The 18,201-nt window shown below is 31.5% G+C and overlaps 1 protein-coding gene across 1 annotated transcript; it reads right to left on the reverse strand.

Moving 5' to 3' along the window:
• Window positions 1–3,848: 3,848 nt before the first annotated feature.
• LOC120158981 (iron-sulfur protein NUBPL-like) lies at window positions 3,849–5,653 on the reverse strand. The gene is made up of 4 exons (XM_039169692.1): window positions 5,482–5,653; window positions 5,267–5,389; window positions 4,288–4,385; window positions 3,849–3,917 (listed from the first exon to the last, which is right to left on the reverse strand). The coding sequence occupies exons 1-4, from the start codon at window positions 5,651–5,653 to the stop codon at window positions 3,849–3,851; spliced, it is 462 nt and encodes a 153-aa protein (XP_039025623.1).
• Window positions 5,654–18,201: the final 12,548 nt, after the last annotated feature.

Consider the following 18,201-nt stretch of genomic DNA (forward strand, 5'->3'; position numbering starts at 1 on the left):
TATCATCGACTTTGGGCTTTTTGCCCTCTATTTCATTTTGATCATATCCAACTCCTAAAACCCAAAAATAGATTTAGATTACCATTACCTTAATTAGCTATCTTAAAAAACCAGTCAAGCTACACACGAATTCATTAGGATTAACATTACTCAAGTAGGGAATTTGAAACATGACTCGAGCTCGAGTTTGGAAACAGATAAAATGAACCAAATCATATGTATACATCCATATCAAATAAGATAATAAAAATCCAAAATCTATGTTAGGCTCACGAGTTGCTCGATTCAATCGTTAATGATAAACAAACTTGACTCAATTGATTACTCTTATGTTGCCCTGAAAATATTAGACAAAATATATAGTCGAGCACAAGATGCAGTGAAAAAGAGACTCAATTAATCTTATCTATAGAAAGGTAATTAGTGGTGTTTGTATCAAAAAACACCGCTATAGATCTAACTTATTGCGGCGTTTGTTCCAAAAATGCCACTATATAATATCGGCCTTTTGTGACGTTTGTTCCAAAAAACGCTGCTATAGATATCGATTTTTTTGTGTCTCTTTTTCACTGCATCTTGTGCTCGACTATATATTTTGTCTAATATTTTCAGGGCAACATAAGAGTAATCAATTGAGTCAAGTTTGTTTATCATTAACGGTTGAATCGAGCAACTCGTGAGCCTAACATAGATTTTGGATTTTTATTATTTTATTTGATATGGATGTATACATATGATTTAGTTCATTTCAAATTCCCTACTTGAGTAATGTTAATCCTAATGAAGTCGTGTGTAGTTTGACTGGTTTTTTAAGATAACTAATTAAGGTAATGGTAATCTAAATCTATTTTTGGGGGAAAGGAAGTAAAAAACAATTCTCCTAACTCCGGTTCACCAAGAAAACTCCTTGCGCGCTTCAGTGCTTCACTTGAAATAGATAACAACCTTCCACTTACAATATGAAACTTGATTTGAGGATTTTGACTCTAAAAATAGCACTCATTACCTGAAATGAACATAGGCTATCACAAAGACACCACTGAAAACTTTCCTCAATCTCAGCCTGTACAAAATGTTCCTAGTTTTTGGATGCATATCATTTTTGCTGCAACAAAGGGGAAAAAATCAGACTGAAAATTTTGGAAACAAAAATATTGAACAAAAACAAGATGCACAAGGTCATCGACCCTTGTATACGTATGATGAAAAGTAAATTTGACCTCAGTTTTGGTATCATCGACTTTGGGCTCTTTGCGCTCTATTTCATTCTGATCAGATCCAACTCCTAAAACCCAAAAATAGATTTAGATTACCATTACCTTAATTAGCTATCTTAAAAAACTAGTCAAGCTACACACGACTTGATTAGGATTAACATTACTCAAGTAGGGAATTTGAAACATGACTCGAGCTCGAGTTTGGAAACAGATAAAATGAACCAAATAATATGTATACATCCATATCAAATAAAATAATAAAAATCCAAAATCTATGTTAGGCTCACGAGTTGCTCGATTCAACCGTTAATGATAAACAAACTTGACTCAATTGATTAATCTTATGTTACCCTGAAAATATTAGACAAAATATATAGTCGAGCACAAGTAGCAGTGAAAGAGAGACAGAGATAAGGTTAGAGATCATAATCAGATGAAAGCTTAAGAAAGAATATGAATTCATGACTTTTCCTTTGTCAAACAAGTCATGCTTTTACTTCTACTTGGGCAGAAACATCTCTTTCATGGCACATCCTTAAAATGACCATCTCTTAAATACGTAGACAATACTAGAGAAAATTATACATTTAAACATATTTTTCATACAAACAGTGCCCTACTCATGCAAAGGCCAAGGCAGAAGCCATGACTGCAATAAGGAATACAAAGTTTCCTAAACTAGAAAGCAAGGAAAATATAATAAATAAAATAGCCAATGAATTTGGGATTCAGAGAAGGCTACCTCTCGAAAGTATCCTGCCAGTATTGTGTTATAAATACTACATGTGGATGTGACATTGAATTTCTTCATGTCATTGAGCATTATGTATGCTCCGCTGAACTGCATTAAGTAGAAAAATGCATACAACTTAACCTTTTATCTTAAGCATGAAGCATGAATCAATGACACCCATGGGCAACTTTTCAGAAAGAACCAAAGCCCTTAACCTTTTATCTTAAGCAATATCAAATTCTAACAAATGAACTAATATACTTTTTACTGAGTAAAAACTTGTATGAATTGGCCAATGACCTCAAAATGTAACCCCTGAGATGTATATTGGAAACCACATATCCCATCCTTTCAAGCTTCCCTGTATCTCGTTATGATCTTACAAAACCCTAGTACAAATCCCACAAAATTTTACCATCACATTTTATTTGTAATTTTTTCATTACTAAAGAAAGAATTAAAATTTGGACTTTTTGCTCCTTTAACTTGAAATAAATATTGACATACCTTGTGTAACTCACAGCAAAAGGTAATGATCTTCTCATATGATGCAGATGAAGGTGTTATCTTGAATTTCATGTGCAAGCTTTTGAATTTCAGAAACAAATCATGAACCTGCAATAGATAACGAGTGTAGAGACATAAAATGGATAAGAAGCTATAAGACAAGAAAATGACTTAACTACTTACAGAAACCCCTTTCAACTCCCAAATAAGTAAAAGAACTTGCAGGCAAGTGGCAAAAATAATTCACAAGCAAGATTGCTTACAATCAGGATGCATATAAATAGTTTAAGCATGAACAAGAAACTGGCATGCCACCTCAGAAATCTCAAATTTATCAATTAAAAGTAAAGGAGGCATTGCTTCCAGAAATGAACATTAGATACTAAAAAGAAAAACCATTGATTGCACAGCTCAAGATCTATCTTTAGTTTTACCAGTTTATCTCAAGGCTGTTCCAACTAATTGGCTGTCTAGCTAGTTTCACAGAATCGGATTCACTACTTGAAATGGAGACAATCTCGTGAAATTATATTGTCACCAATTACGCAGGAGCTTTACTATTATGTTATTTGTTTATCTCAATCTTATTTAATAATTATTTGACATATAAATATAGGGGTAGGAGTATAAGTTATTTTTGAGGTTTAAATAGAGAGAAACTAGAGGGTTTCTACAACCCTACATTTTTCCAGAGTTCCAACTTTCTACTCTCCTTTTTTCAGTCTTGATTCAGCTGATTAGTGTTGTTTTCCCCCTAAACCACATCAACCAACAAGGGATCAAATTGGTTAGCAACAAAAGACATCAATAACACTGTTGGAACAATGCTATTAGTGTTCCGGGTGCCATAAACACAATCAAACTTTCCATTTTAACACACAAGCAAAACTGCATGCGTTGCATAGAATCAGCCTGAAGGAAATTACCAGCAGCTTTCATGAGAAGTTCCTCACCTCTAAATTAGGAATGCCGCTGACATAACTAAAGATGAGCCTTGAGATATCAACCAAATCGTAATCTGCTTTATCAGATTTGTCATATTTAAAAATGCATACAAGAAAAGAGTGTATACATTTCATCCTCGAGCTCAGCTTAAAAAACCAGTCAAGCTACACACGACTTGATTAGTATTAACATTACTCAAGTAGGGAATTTGAAACATGACTCGAGCTCGAGTTTGGAAACAGATAAAATGAACCAAATCATATGTATACATCCATATCAAATAAAATAATAAAAGTCCAGAGTCCAAAATCCATGTTAGGCTCACGAGTTGCTCTATTCAACCGTTAATGATAAACAAACTTGACTCAATTGATTACTCTTATAAAAGACTAAATTAGAATTATCATTACCCAAAAGAAGAACTTGAAACTTGACTCTAAAAAGAGTTAAAACACACAAATTTGAAAACATGTAAATAAAACACACAACTTGACTCTAAAAAGAGCACTCATCACCTGAAATGAACATAGGCTATCATAAAATACTATGTAAATAAAAAATATAGAAACACCTAAAATAGTTTAGCATGCAATATTCTTAAGCTCAATGAGTGCAATTGTTATAAAGATATGTGAATTTCAATTTGCAGGACAAACTCTCAAAAGAAGCAATGGCGAATTATAACAAAATATCTAGATTATATAAAACAGGGAAGTCGACTCAACTAAGGTTGGATTTGAATCAAAGATGTCGGTGACATGTTATTTTTCTCTGCTCTGCTGATTTACGGTGTAATATACAGATAACTGGATTTGAAGCTATAAAGAGATGTGCATTCCAGAATGAATGAAAGAAAAATAAGACAACCTATATAAGTTAGAATACCATGGGTCCTCTCCACACGATTGGCGCATCCTTATCCACCAGAAATCCCATTGACATACACTTCACTCCATAATTCTCAATAGGAATCATCTTCATATCTGTATGTAAGTTTCGAGAAAGAGTTTCTTGGGAAATTTGGAAAAGGATGTTTACTAAACAACAAATGATATTGATAAAAGGGCAAAGTGACGCCAGACAGAATAACGATTATCCTGTAGGCTAGTTCCAACAGGTGATTCACAAGAGAAAATTCGCCCAAAAACCAGAGAAAAAGTCTCTAGAGTTTAATAAAATATTAAAAAATCAAAAACTATCCAAAATCAATCCACAAGCCGGACTGTTATAGCCAAAAATCTTGTTTATCGGAATTTTACCTAAAAATAGCAAAATCCCGAAAATCACTCTAAATTGAAATTCAAAATAAAATAAGCAATATGCAAAAAATCCGGTCGAAATCGGATTTATAATGACTTCCTAATTGACAATCGAAATATTACCATAAATAGTAAAAAATATCTAAATCTAGTGATTCGGAAGGGAAACCCGTAGAATTTGAGGTCGAAAAAAAGGCCACATAGAGAATAGCTCATGTGGACAGCGTGCGTGTCGAAAAGAGCTTTCTGGATTAGGGTCTTATGCGTGATTTTGACACCCGTAGCCAAAGTTATTGCCAAAAGACTGAAGCACACTCAAAACAGCCCCAATGAGGAACATATCACAATCAATTCCCGCCTTTGCGCTGATCTGCCAACTCATGATATCTCAGTGCCATCAAGGTGCAATCTGACAGCTCAACATCATCTGTCTCGGATCTCTCTGCATCACAAAGGCATAGCAAAAGACAATTTCAGGAAGATGAACTTATTCTCCAAAACAAGTGTTGTACTAATGGATAATTAATCAATATACTAATAGAACACTTTCACATTTTTTTCCATTGACTGAAGAAATATCATCTCCTGGAAGAAAGAAATATTACCTTTATTAACTTCTGGCTTTTGGTGGATGTTCATCATGATTGGAACAGATGGTCCAAACACATCTGCATCAAGCACTCCTACCTTCAATCCACACCTGTTAGCTAATGAAACCGCCAAATTAACTGCAAATATTGCAAATAAACCAACATGAGTGAAAGAAATCCCTGGAAAAATGGTATTCCTAACCCATGAACATGAAAAAAGAATAGATTACCAGCAGTGATAGACTTGCCAACACCACCTTTACTAGAGGCAACAACAATCACATCGTTAACTCCTTTAATTCTCAACTGATCGTTTCTTAACACTGAATAATTCTTAACACCCCCAAGCCTCTGCGCAAAGGAAAAACTCAATGTTTGAATCAACCCAAAAACAAAAGTCATTTTCTCAACAAGAAATGAAGGTTTAATTATCAATGATCTAAGTGATATTAGTGAGGTTTGATAGAAGAATCAAGAACATATACAGTTCATCTAATCCCATAGATACAAAACCAGACCATAAAATCCACATTATCAAAGCACAAGCTATAGATTCGAAACCGTAGGATTTAGAAACCCAGAAAAAATAGATAAAACCAGTCGATAGATTAGAGTTTTCCTCCAAACAATTCAAACGCAAAAGCTTGAAAAAATAGATCTAATGGCCAGAAAAAAGGGTTTTCATAAGTGAATAGCAGATACTATTCGCACCTCAAATCAGAGAGTTAAGCGTTGATGGCGACACGTTGGAGGCCTCGACAGCTTCGACCGGCGATGAGCAGCACTAGTTTTGTGTGGATGGAAAAGATGAAAAAAAGGGAAAAGGGATTTGAAAAAATAGATCTAATGGTGAGAAAAAAAGGTTTTCATAAGTGAATAGCAAATGTTATGTTCGGCGGAGATGGGCAAGAGGAAAAGGGGATTGTGGGAATAGATGGAAAAGGGGAAAGGGATTTGAACAATTAAAATTATCAAATATTACGGTGTTTGTTGATATAAACGCCACCATTTATCATTTTATAGCGGCGTTTTCTAAAAAAACGCTGCTAAAGTACATGTATTTGCGGCGTTTTTACAAAAAACGCCGCTAAAGTTATAATATATTGCATCGTTTATTGGAAGAAAAAAAATTCACTATAGGTGAACCCTATTGTGGCATTTTTTAAAAACGCAGCTAAAGTACTAATTTGTTGTAGCGTTTGTCGAAAAAAATGCCACTATAGATGGACCTATTGCGGAGTTTGTATAAAAACGCCGCTAAAGTAATACTCTGTTGTGGTGTTTGTGGAAAACAATGCCACTACATATGTACCTATTGCGACGTTTATATAAAAATATCGCTAAAGTACTACTCTATTGCGGCATTTGTTTAAAAAACGCCGCTAAAGTATCATTTTATGGCTTTTAGATTGTAAACGCCGCTATATGTTTAAAGTTTGCGGCGATTACTTTCCAAACGCTGCTAAAAGCGCTGCTACAGAACAATTTTACTGTAGTGACATCAAGTTCATGAAGGAGGTACTCTCGAAGAAGCAAATGCTTAGTGAATTCAAAATTGTTGCACTCATTGAAGGATGTAGTGCCAAAATTAAAGGATCCAGGGAGTTTTACTATCCCTTGTGTTATTTGTAATCAATTTGTAGGTAGAGCATTGAATTATTTAGGTTTCAACATTTATTTAATGTCTCTATCTATTTTCAGGAAACTTGGCATTGGTGAGGTTTAACATACTGTTGTGACACTTTAACTTGTTGATCGATCCATTGTTTACCTTGAGGGCATAATAGACAACGTGTTGATCCAAGTGGATAAATTTATTTTTCCTACATATTTTATTGTTCTAGATTATGTAGCTAACAAAGAAGTGTCAATCATACTCAACAGACTATTCCTTGCTACAAGCAAAGTAATAATCAATGTTAAAAATGGAGAACTTACAATGCGTCTTAATGACGAACGCATTACATTTAATGTTTTAAATCCTTTTATGAATGATGATAATGTTGAATGTCATTCAATTAACATCATTAATGAAATTTTGTAGGAACATATGGACAAATGTTACAACATTGAGATTGATACTCCTGATGTCGCATCAATAAAAGAATTAGATGACTCAGATCATAAAGAGACTAAGTCAAACGAGGGGAACCGATGCTTCTACCTTGGTATCAGTTGTAACTCCACACCTTTAATACCGACTATAGAGTCGCAACATGAGCACCTAAGGAAAATTGCAAATGCTATCATGGTGCAGAATGACAAGCAACATCGAAGGCAACAAGGAAGGTTTCGCAAGGCTTTGACGATAAAGGTTCTCATATGAAAATTCACCTTGTGAAGCTGCAGCATCTCTATAGTTTCAATGAAGAAGTGCCCTTCATGACTGATTCCGAAAAGCAAGAGATTTGTTGTGTACAATGTTTCGATCCCACAAGCACAAAGGACCTAGGGAATTGTGATGATGCCACAACAACTATCGACAAACATAAAAGAGAATTATTTTATTGGGATCCAAACGAAGTTACCACAACCTTCCATTTCACTATGTGAAATCATATTTTCTACATGCTTTCAATAAGTAAATTATGTGATTAGATTAGATTTTTTAGTTTTATTTAATAATTTTTCTTTTTCTTGATATTTTCTTTTTTAGGCCAGGTTTCTACATCGATCGTCACACCATCGTTCATCGTATATTGTCTTTGCTTCACATCATCAGTTGGAGTTACAAACCACCATTTCTACCAGTACCCTTTTAAATTCCATATTGCATCGCTACATAGCATTCGTAATGCATCCACACAGTCATTGCCACACAACATCTTTACTAACACTAGGGGAGTATTACCGTCCCTTTTCCCTTGTTTTATTTTATTTTATTTTATTATTCTCTTTGTTTGCATACATTGAGGATAATGCATATCTCAGATTTGGGGGGTCGTTCATTTTGTCATATTGCATTTGTTATGTCATGTTTTGTGTTTTGTAGTGTTTGTGTTGTTCATTCAAGTTTTCCATGGCATTTAATTTTCATGACATTTAGATAGATAAACAATTGCTGAGATTTTGCACTTACCTATAATGAGATAATTGTCGATAGCATTTTAATGCCAATAATCTTAAGATTAAGAGATAATTTGAGATTGCCTTAATGATTCTTATGATGCTATACTTATTTACCGAATGTCGTGCTTGGTTCACCTATAGGTATTTTGGAGAATATTTAGTTATCTTTCATGTTTAAAAAATGAAAAAAGAACCCAAAAAAAATATATCTTGTTAAGTTTTGTGTGAATTGGTAGAGGTGCCAAACTGGCTCTGCCGAATAAATTGTCACAACAATTTTTTTAGCTCTAGAACACTCTGTTGCTAAGGCAAGTTTGGTGCACTTAGTGAATACTAAGTAGGAAATATAGTTATGAATAACATGAGTGAATGAAAGTCTTCATGGAATGACTCTACCTAAAAGGCTAGGAGGTTCGTTGTTGACAACATCTTACTGCTCAAGTACTGGCAAGTATTTGTGATGAGCTAAAGCTCTAGTTAAACTAAATAGTAATTGTTGGGACATATTTTGCTTTATTAATTACTTTGATAATTATGATATTCTCTGCAAATACCTATGGTGGTGAACCTTCTAGACTAAGAGAACACATATACACGAGCATAATATGTTGATTTGAGTTGATTTCTTGTTGTCTTGAGGTTTGAAGGTGATTGGCATAAAATTGCTAAGGGTCTGAGGTGACAGGTGCAAATCAAGTGTAAGAGTGATGATGTCTAATTGTCGTGAGAAAGTTGTTTTCATGCATTGCTTGAGGACAAGCAAACACTTAGGTTTGCATGTGATAACTCTTCAAAAGAATTATATTTTAGATCATTTTTACTTACGTTAAGTTTGCACTCTAGCATTTTTAGGATCATATTTAGATTTTTTAGCATATTTTACATCATTTTCATATTGGGAGAAAATTATTGGTACTTGGGCTGATTTTGATGTTTTTACTGTAAATTGATATATTGATGATGTGACATTGTTAATGTTGTAGCCGTTGTTATATGTCATGTTGGACTAGATTGCTAAGACAATTCTGAAGCATTGCTCAGTCACATGGCGGTTGGAGAAATATTAGGAAGTGATAAAGATGCAGGATTAAAGGTTGGAATTTGAATTTAAAAATGAATTATCATTAAAAAAGGGGTTTTTCTATTGGTGGAAAGTTTGCTTTGATGGGCTATAAATATAATATTTTCTACACACTTTTCCCACCTAGGAAAACCATAGCTTCCTTTTTTTCCTACCATCAACATGGCCGCCTAAGTCATTCATCGGGGAGTGTACCAGTAACATGGCGATCGATCGAGATTCAAGCTTTTCTTAGAATTCTTTCATTGAAAAAGGGAAAACTTTTCTAAGTTTGAATTATTTAATTTTACGTTGTTATTTGGGTTTGAACATGAGGTATTCGATGAAATGCCTACTTTATGATTTTTTCTTTGAATAATATTTTTATAAGTTAAGTTCTTTTAATGGATGTTTTTAGAGATGGATTCATCCTTATGTTTGCTGATCTTAATTTTTTTTAGAAATATAAATTGTTGAGATTTCATGCTACTTTAGTTTTAGCATTGGTGTTTACGAAAGTAAAGTTAAACATATGTAGATGTATGTTGTCGATAGCCTTTGCTTTATTAATTGTTTGATCGATTATTTTAATGAAAGTTCATTATGATTGGTTAAGTGTTTAATTCTTGAAGGAGAATTAATGTGCTAATTGTTGCATGACTCATAACAGTATTTTCACAACATAATCGTACTGTTAGCTACCAGATAACAACAATAGTATTTGGTCCATTGGTCTAACTGCTCCACTGCTCTCTATAGCATTCCCCTATTTTTATCATTATATTTTTAGTACTTTGCTATCTTTTTGTTACCTACTTAAATACACATTACTTTTCTTTTCTTTTTGCCAACAACAACTTTTTTGTGACAAACACTGTCTATGGGTTTGACATCCGATACACTTTGTGTATCCACTTTAATACTTGAATACAATATGTATACTTGCATGATTGTTGTATCATTTATCGTAGCATCAGTAGCTAGAATGGAAGCCATTAGATTATTACTTGTTTTTGCATGTTTTAATAATTTTAAGCTTTATCAAATAGATGTTAAAAGTGTTTTTTTAAATAGCTTTACTAATGAAGAAGTTTATGTTGAACAACATCCCGGTTTTGAAGATTCAAAATTTCTAAACCATGTTTTCAAATTTTCAAAAGTTTTATATGGTTTGAAACAAGATCTTATATCTTGGCATGAAAAATTATCAAACTTTGTAGTTGAAAAAGGTTTTTCCCTAAAGGGAAGGTTGATACTACACTTTTTATTAAAAGAAAACATAATGACATGTTAGTAGTACAAATTTATGTTGATGATATTATATTTGGTGCTATTAATAATATTCTTTGCCAAGAATTCTCTAGGTTGATGCAAGGTGAATTTGAGATGAGCATGAGCTCTCATTTTTCTTGGGACTACAAATCAAGTAAATGAAGGATGTTATTTTCATCAATCAAGCTAATACATAAGGGACGTGCTCAAGAAGTATGGCTTGGAGAATGTCAAACCTCAAGCCACTCCCAAGAGTACTTCAACAAGGCTTGACAAATATGAAGAAGGTAAATATGTATATGTTAAATTATATAGGTCAATTATTGGTTCTTTGTTTTGTCTTACGCAAGTATACCAGATATTATGTTTAGTGTTTGCTTATGTGCTAGATATCAATCTTGTCCTAAGGAATCTCATTTATATGCCATTAAGAGGATCTTTAGATACCTTAGAGACACTCATAGTTTAGGACATTAGTATCCTAGAGAGTTAAACTTTAGCTTGCATGCTTTCTTAGAAGTAGAGTTTGGAGGTTGGAAATTGGATAGAAAAATACCTCCAGTACATGTCAATTCCTAGGAAATATGTTAATTTCATGGTTTTCAAAGAAACAAAATAGTGTTGCATTATCAATCACTAAGGCATAATACATTCGACCGGTAGTTGTTGTGCACAAGTTTTATGAATGAAACAACAACTTTTACACTATGGAATTGATGTTGGTACCATTTCAATTAAGTGTGACAATACTAGTGCAATTTATCTAACTAGGAATCCCATCCAACACTCTAAAACTGAACACATTGAAATTAGGCATCATTTCACAAGAGATCTTGTCATTAAAGAAGTAGTTCTAGAATATGTTGATACTTTTCTTCAAATAGATAATATTTTTACCAAGCTTTTAGATAAAGAAAGATTTTAAATGAATTTTTTAAATGAATTTTTGGCTTAAATTGATTATTGTACATGCTTGAGTGATTTTATAAGGTTATCTAATGCAAAAATTAAGGTGGAGATATGCATGTCATTTATAACCTTTTAGACAAATTTTGAACATCTCAAATCGATTAAGTATGCCAAAATAAAAGAATTAATAATAATATCTTTAGAAAATTTTCTTGAATCCATGTCATACTTTTTTAATCATATTTTAGCATGATTCTAAAATCCATATATTCCTCATATTTATTTTCAAGAGTAGTGGTTTCGAAACCCCCATATTGTGGTTTTGAAACCAGTAAGGCAAAATACTTTTCTCGGGCTTATGGTTTCAAAACCCATTTAAAATTTCAGGGGTTTTATACTTTAAATCCCTACAACCCCTAATTCCTCATTTTTTCCCATCGTTCGAACCTTTCCCAAAACCATTTGCCCAAATCATTCGTCCACCGTACCAAGGAAGTTTCGGTTTGATCTTTGGTCACCGTCGCCCACTCTCGTCGTCTCCGTTCATCTCCCTTGCTTCTTCTTTTGTTGATTTCAATGGTAATTCATTGAAACCCAAGCAAATTTTCAATTTTTACATGATGTTTCTTCAAAATTCTTATTAAATTCATAACTAAAATTCTTTCAAACCATATTGAACTTGTTCTTTTCATCAAATTTCAAGTTTTATTCAAGAATTTCTTAGTTAGGGTTTTGAATTTTTTAATTTGTACGAAAATTGTTTCTAATGCTGAAATTGGGTTGATATTTGGAATCATATATATGAGTTTTTTATGCAGGAGGTTTACCCATTTATCCATTTCCCTTATAAACCCAAAATTTAACCTTGCCCACCAAGTGTTCTTAAAAAAATCCCAAACAAAATTTCTTTTTAAAACACCTATTTTTCTCACCTCTAATGGCACCTAAACTTCCTACCAAACGTCCTAGGACAGGTCAAGCTTCCAATTCTCAAACTTTAGAAAGCTGATGTTTTCTTAATCTTAAAGCTCCTCCCGTTACCTCGAACACTATATCACTCATCCCATTCGTCTCGAACGTAATTTTGATTTCAATTTTCTTAGTTCAGATGAATATGAATTAAGTTTTTATCGTACCCTTCTGGATTTCCACTGGATTCCTTTTATCTCGAATGAGCCTTCAATTCATACTCAACTTGTTCAAGAATTTTTTTAATGCCTCATTTCTTAGGGAACTACATTCTGATAGGATTTTTGGCATTTCATCTTTCCTTATGGGTGTTGAACTTGAGCTTACTCCCAAATCCATAGCTAGGGATTCATGAATTCCTTTTGATGACTCTTTTCATGAGGAAGAATCCATTACTTTCGAAGTGATTCTTAGTGATAATCCCACATTTCTTGTCTTTGAGGAACGTCTTTCTACAACTTTTAATTACTTGGTTCCTTCGCCCTTCGGGTGATTACACAACCCGTATGCACCACTTGGACTATTGGCGATTTCATCACTTTCACATTAAAGAATGTCCAAAAATTACCAAAATCATCTTAGCCAAAGGACCCAATTCTACAGTCTCATTACCTTATGCATGTGTTCTCAATCACATTTTTTGTACCAATTCAATTAATACTTCCTTTAATCCTCTCGTGCCCCTTTCGAGCAAGCTTGATTATGCATCAGAAAATGAGGTTTAAATTTAAAAATGGAAATTAGATGAAAAATCATGATGACGCTCCTCTGGTTGATGATCGTTGTTCATGGAGTCGATGCACCCGCTCATGTTGTTCTTCCTCATCCTCCTGTCACCTTAGACTCTCTTCACGACTACATGGTCACTCATTTTGATGAGGTTCTTAATCATGTCGATAGCCGCTTTGATGCCATGGGAGCTCGTATTTATGCTTTAGAGGCTCGCTTTCTGGGATCATTTTCTCCTTCGGGTCCATCTTCCTCTTCTCATCCAGATATTGAGGAATGATCATTTGCATAGTTTATTGGATTTTTTAGGAAACTTTTATATTTTATGATGGATATTTTTTATTTGATACTATTTTGGATATTTTCTAGTATATTTACTTAAGATAATGCATTGGTCTTTTTAGCTATTATTCGTTATCTTGAGATTATTTTTCATTATCTTATAATCTTGTCATCTCTCTTATAGTTAAATGATTTTGATCTAACAAAAAGGGGAGAAAATTCTAGTAAAATTTGTTTATTTTTTTTGCATGTTTTTAATAATATACTCTTAAATTCTTTTTCAAACGGGAGAAAAATGAAAATTTTCACTTGTGAAATATTTTAACATCGTCAAAATTTATTTTTCACAAATTTTTACAAAATGGTTTTGTTATAAAAAAAATGAGAAGATTGATAAATGTAATTAAATGTTTTTGATATAACAAAAGACTAAATTGAATATGTTGTAAAATTGATATTTTATCGTATTCGATTAAAAAATTCAAGTTTGTAAAAACAATTTTTAAGAATCAAAATGTCAAATTAAATTTAAAAAATATTTTTGGAATTTATAAAGTCTTAAAAATAGTTTTGCAATACCAAACAAGGCTAATTTTTAAATTTTTTGAGACTGGTTTCGAAACCCTTAAGGCGATAGCTAAAATTGGCCTTATGGTTTCAAACCCCCCTCACTGGTTTTGAAACCTCCTGTCTAACGTTAAATTTTTTAATGAGAATTTCGCAATCCCATTAGGTAGTTTCGAAACCTCTGTGGATATTTACATTGAATGCGAAAATTTATTACTCCAAACTCTCTCCAACAACTTCAAACGGATAGAAATCAATGAGGACTTATAACAAGGGTCTTTAAACAGTTAATAAGAGACAAAAAAATTATTCCAACAATTAAATAGTAATTAAAGCCAAATTTTTATTCCATTGTTCATCCAAAACTTAACCCCATTTTTCCTAGGGTCCACACACACAATATACAAGTTTAAATAAAATAGCAATTTCTTTAGAGAGAACCAAGCAAAGCATAAGTGACCAAAGTTAACAATCTGGAGTATAATTTAAATATTTAATAATTCAATAATATTATTTTTATAAAATTAATAAATATTATTATTTTTGTTAATAATTTATTATATATTATTAAAATAAAAATGCTATACTATATATTATAATAATGTAATTATAATATTAAAAAATAAAATAAATAATATTATTTATTAAAAATAATATTATTATTTTAAAAATATTATAATATTTTATTTAATATATTTATGTCAGTATTATTAAATATTATATCTATACTTTTATAAATAAAAATATTAAGATTATTTTATTTATTGAAATAAATTATTAAAATTTATATTAATTATTAATTAAAATAATATTAATATATTATTATTTACATTAATTATTAATTAAAATAATATTAATATTATTAATTATATTAATTATCTATTAAAATAAAATATTAATAAAATATTAAAAATTATAATTTTAAAATAAAAATAGTATATTATATTTAAAGGATTATAATTTAAATATTAAATAATTCAAAATATTATAAATTTTATTAATAATTTATTATATATTATTAAAATAAAAATACAATACTATATATTATAATAATGTAATTATAATATTCAAATATATTATATTATTAAAAATATTAATAAATATAATTTAATAATTAATATTTTTATTAAAATGATACTAAAATAATTACTGTGAAATATATAAAATAATAATATTTTTAATGTCTAATGCTTTAAAGTGAAAAATTCTAAAATAAATTACGAAAAATTAATGAAAGTTAATTTTAAAAAATATAAATAAAATTTAATTGACTAAAAATATATTAAATTGATTTTTTTTGCCATCCATACTTGAAAAGTAAAAAAATATATTTTTTCGAAAAATCAATTATGTATAGAGAAACAAACAGAATCTAAACTACTTGAAGAAAGGTATATATTCTACCTGTTGCTTTGAGGTAAGGGCAGCAAATCCCAAGAGCCTTGTTGTTCGCCATTTGGAGGAAATTATTCTCTGTTCATCAATTATATTTAAGGAAGAGTTCGAGAATTACATCAGGCTTCATGGCTGAAGCAAAGGCAACAATCCATACAATTGAGATGACCGTTGATATGGGTTTCTACGATGTTTTTTTTTAGCGCGATGCGAGAACTGTGATTGAGAAACTCTCTTCACCAAGGCCAGATCTTTCAGAGATTAGTGCTATGATATGGGAGGCGAGACAAAGAACGAGAGCCTTGCGTACTTACAGCTTCAACTTCACTCCACGAACGAGCAACACAGCGACACACCTATTAGCAGTAGATTCTAATTTGGGCACGGCTGATAGATACTGAATTGAAGAAGTTCCGGCGATGGTTCTGCGATAGGTTACCGAGGACGGAAGGTGGATCGATCCCCCTTAACTGAAAATGAGAAGGGTCATGTTACAGGGTATTTATGCTCAATCTTGTTTAGTCCCCTTGCTGCATGCATTTTTATCGCTGATTATGGTTTGGAGAGAAAGAAGGAAGGGCCAGCAGGGTTTTCTTTTTTTAGTTTTCTAGAATGTTCATTCAAACGGTTTTAGCTTTGTTTTGTATTTTTTTCGAGTAGTATGTTAACAACTGTCTCCCACTTTGTTGCGTTAATGGCGTAGTTAGTGCGGTGCACATGGACTTTTATTATTTTATTTTTCAGTTTCGTAAAAAAAATATTATGTATTATAAACTTCTAATTTTAAATTTATATTTTTTATGTGAATTTTTTATTAGATCTTATGGATTTTAAAAAAATATAAATAAAAAAAAATGAATATTATTTAGGTACACGAAACCCAAAAATACGTGTAACCAGGTTTACAAATACCCGCCTTTTACGGGCTGAGACACGAACCAAATTTTTGTGATTCGAAAATTTTGAATACTTAACATTTCGAGTACTCAAAATATACCTAAATTTGAACACCCTTAACAGGCACAATTAACCCAACAACCTAGAGCTCCCTTAAGAAGCACACCTAAACTACTGGGCTAAGTCCACTTGGTAATAGTTTACAACATTTTATATATTTGGTTTTTAGCTAGACCTTCTAATGTAAGGAAAACAAATTGAATCGAAAAAAAACAGCCGGAAGGGATCACACTTGGGTCTTCAAGGGTATTACGACGTGCTCCTATCACTGAACAAATACTCAAATTTGGTTCATGTCTTACCTCATAATGTATTTACCTTGTATCATAACAAAAATAATAAAATGAATTAAACATTGATTATTTTAGAGAATATATAACCACCAAAACAAAGTAAAATTGGGCCAATAATCCAAGTTGATTATTTATTTGGCCCAATAGGCTAACTTTAACATTATTTTGCCTTCTACAATATTTGTTACTGTGTAGGGCAAACTCTTACGTCTATATGACGAGTTTAATGCAAATATTATTTTCAATATACCCGGGTTGCTAGCCTATAGGACCGAAATTTTTAATATATTTTTCAGTAGTCGTCATATCGATGTGACGAGTTCCATAAAAATATATTAATTAAAATAAATAACATATGTTTATTTATTTTGAAATATATGAAAAATATCGATGGAACTCGTCACGTGGAAATGACGAGTTTGTTTGAATTTAAAATTTTTAGTCATTACTTGATCGTTGGATAACATATAGTGCAAGTGAAACTCATCACATCAAGGTGACAAGCTCCAACGAACATATTAGAATTCTTTTAATATAAATAGGAGTAAGTTGATGGTGTTTATATAAGAAAAAAGAAGAAAGTTTTGAAAATCAAAGAATGAATTTGTGGCATCAAGTTGGATAGTATTTGTCGAATTCGAGCTTTGACGGTTGGAATTTAAGCTCATATTCAAAAGATAAGCATAAGAATGAAACTGAAGAAGAGTTGAAAAATTCAATGAAAATTGAGAAGAAGAAGATATAAAGACTTACAAATTCAATGTAGCAAACGAATTATAGAGGGGTGAAAAATAAAAATAATTGTAGGAAAATTAAAAATAAGAAGAAGACGAAAGACAAATATGAAGACTTACCAATCCGACGTAATAAACGAATTATAGAGAGGAATGAAAAAAATAGTTTTTTTTTAAAAAATATTAGTTTATGAATAGTTTTCACTTATGTATGAATATGTCTTTACTAATTAAGTAATTATTGTATTAAGTGAAGTTATTTATGAATAATTTCCAATTATGTACAGAAAAGATGTTTTATTTACCATGTTATATATTATGTTTTATTTACCAACTTTATAATGCTAAAATATTTGATTTAAACAAGTATTATTGTTGATTCACTCAAACCAATGAAATGGCCAAGAATGGGTTAATTAGCAATAAAAAAGTTTGATGAAAGCTTTGCAAGAAAATGAAAATTTTAATAAAAGCAATTTTAAAGTGGTTCAACTTATTCAATGAAGACTACATCCACTACCTTAACTTTCACACTAATGATTTCAACAAATTCACTAATTTTTTCAAACCTTTTAGGACAAGGTGTCACCTTACAACACACTTAGACTTATACCCCAAAGTCTCAAGTGTACAACCCTTCTTAAGAAGAAATTACAAATATCAAACATTGTAAAATCCCTTAGAAGGAATGTGTTTGCATAATTCAGAACAAAT

The sequence above is a fragment of the Hibiscus syriacus genome, unplaced genomic scaffold, assembly GCF_006381635.1.
Source record: "Hibiscus syriacus cultivar Baekdansim isolate YM2019G1 unplaced genomic scaffold, ASM638163v2 tig00111338_pilon, whole genome shotgun sequence".
Taxonomy (NCBI): Eukaryota; Viridiplantae; Streptophyta; class Magnoliopsida; order Malvales; family Malvaceae; genus Hibiscus; species Hibiscus syriacus.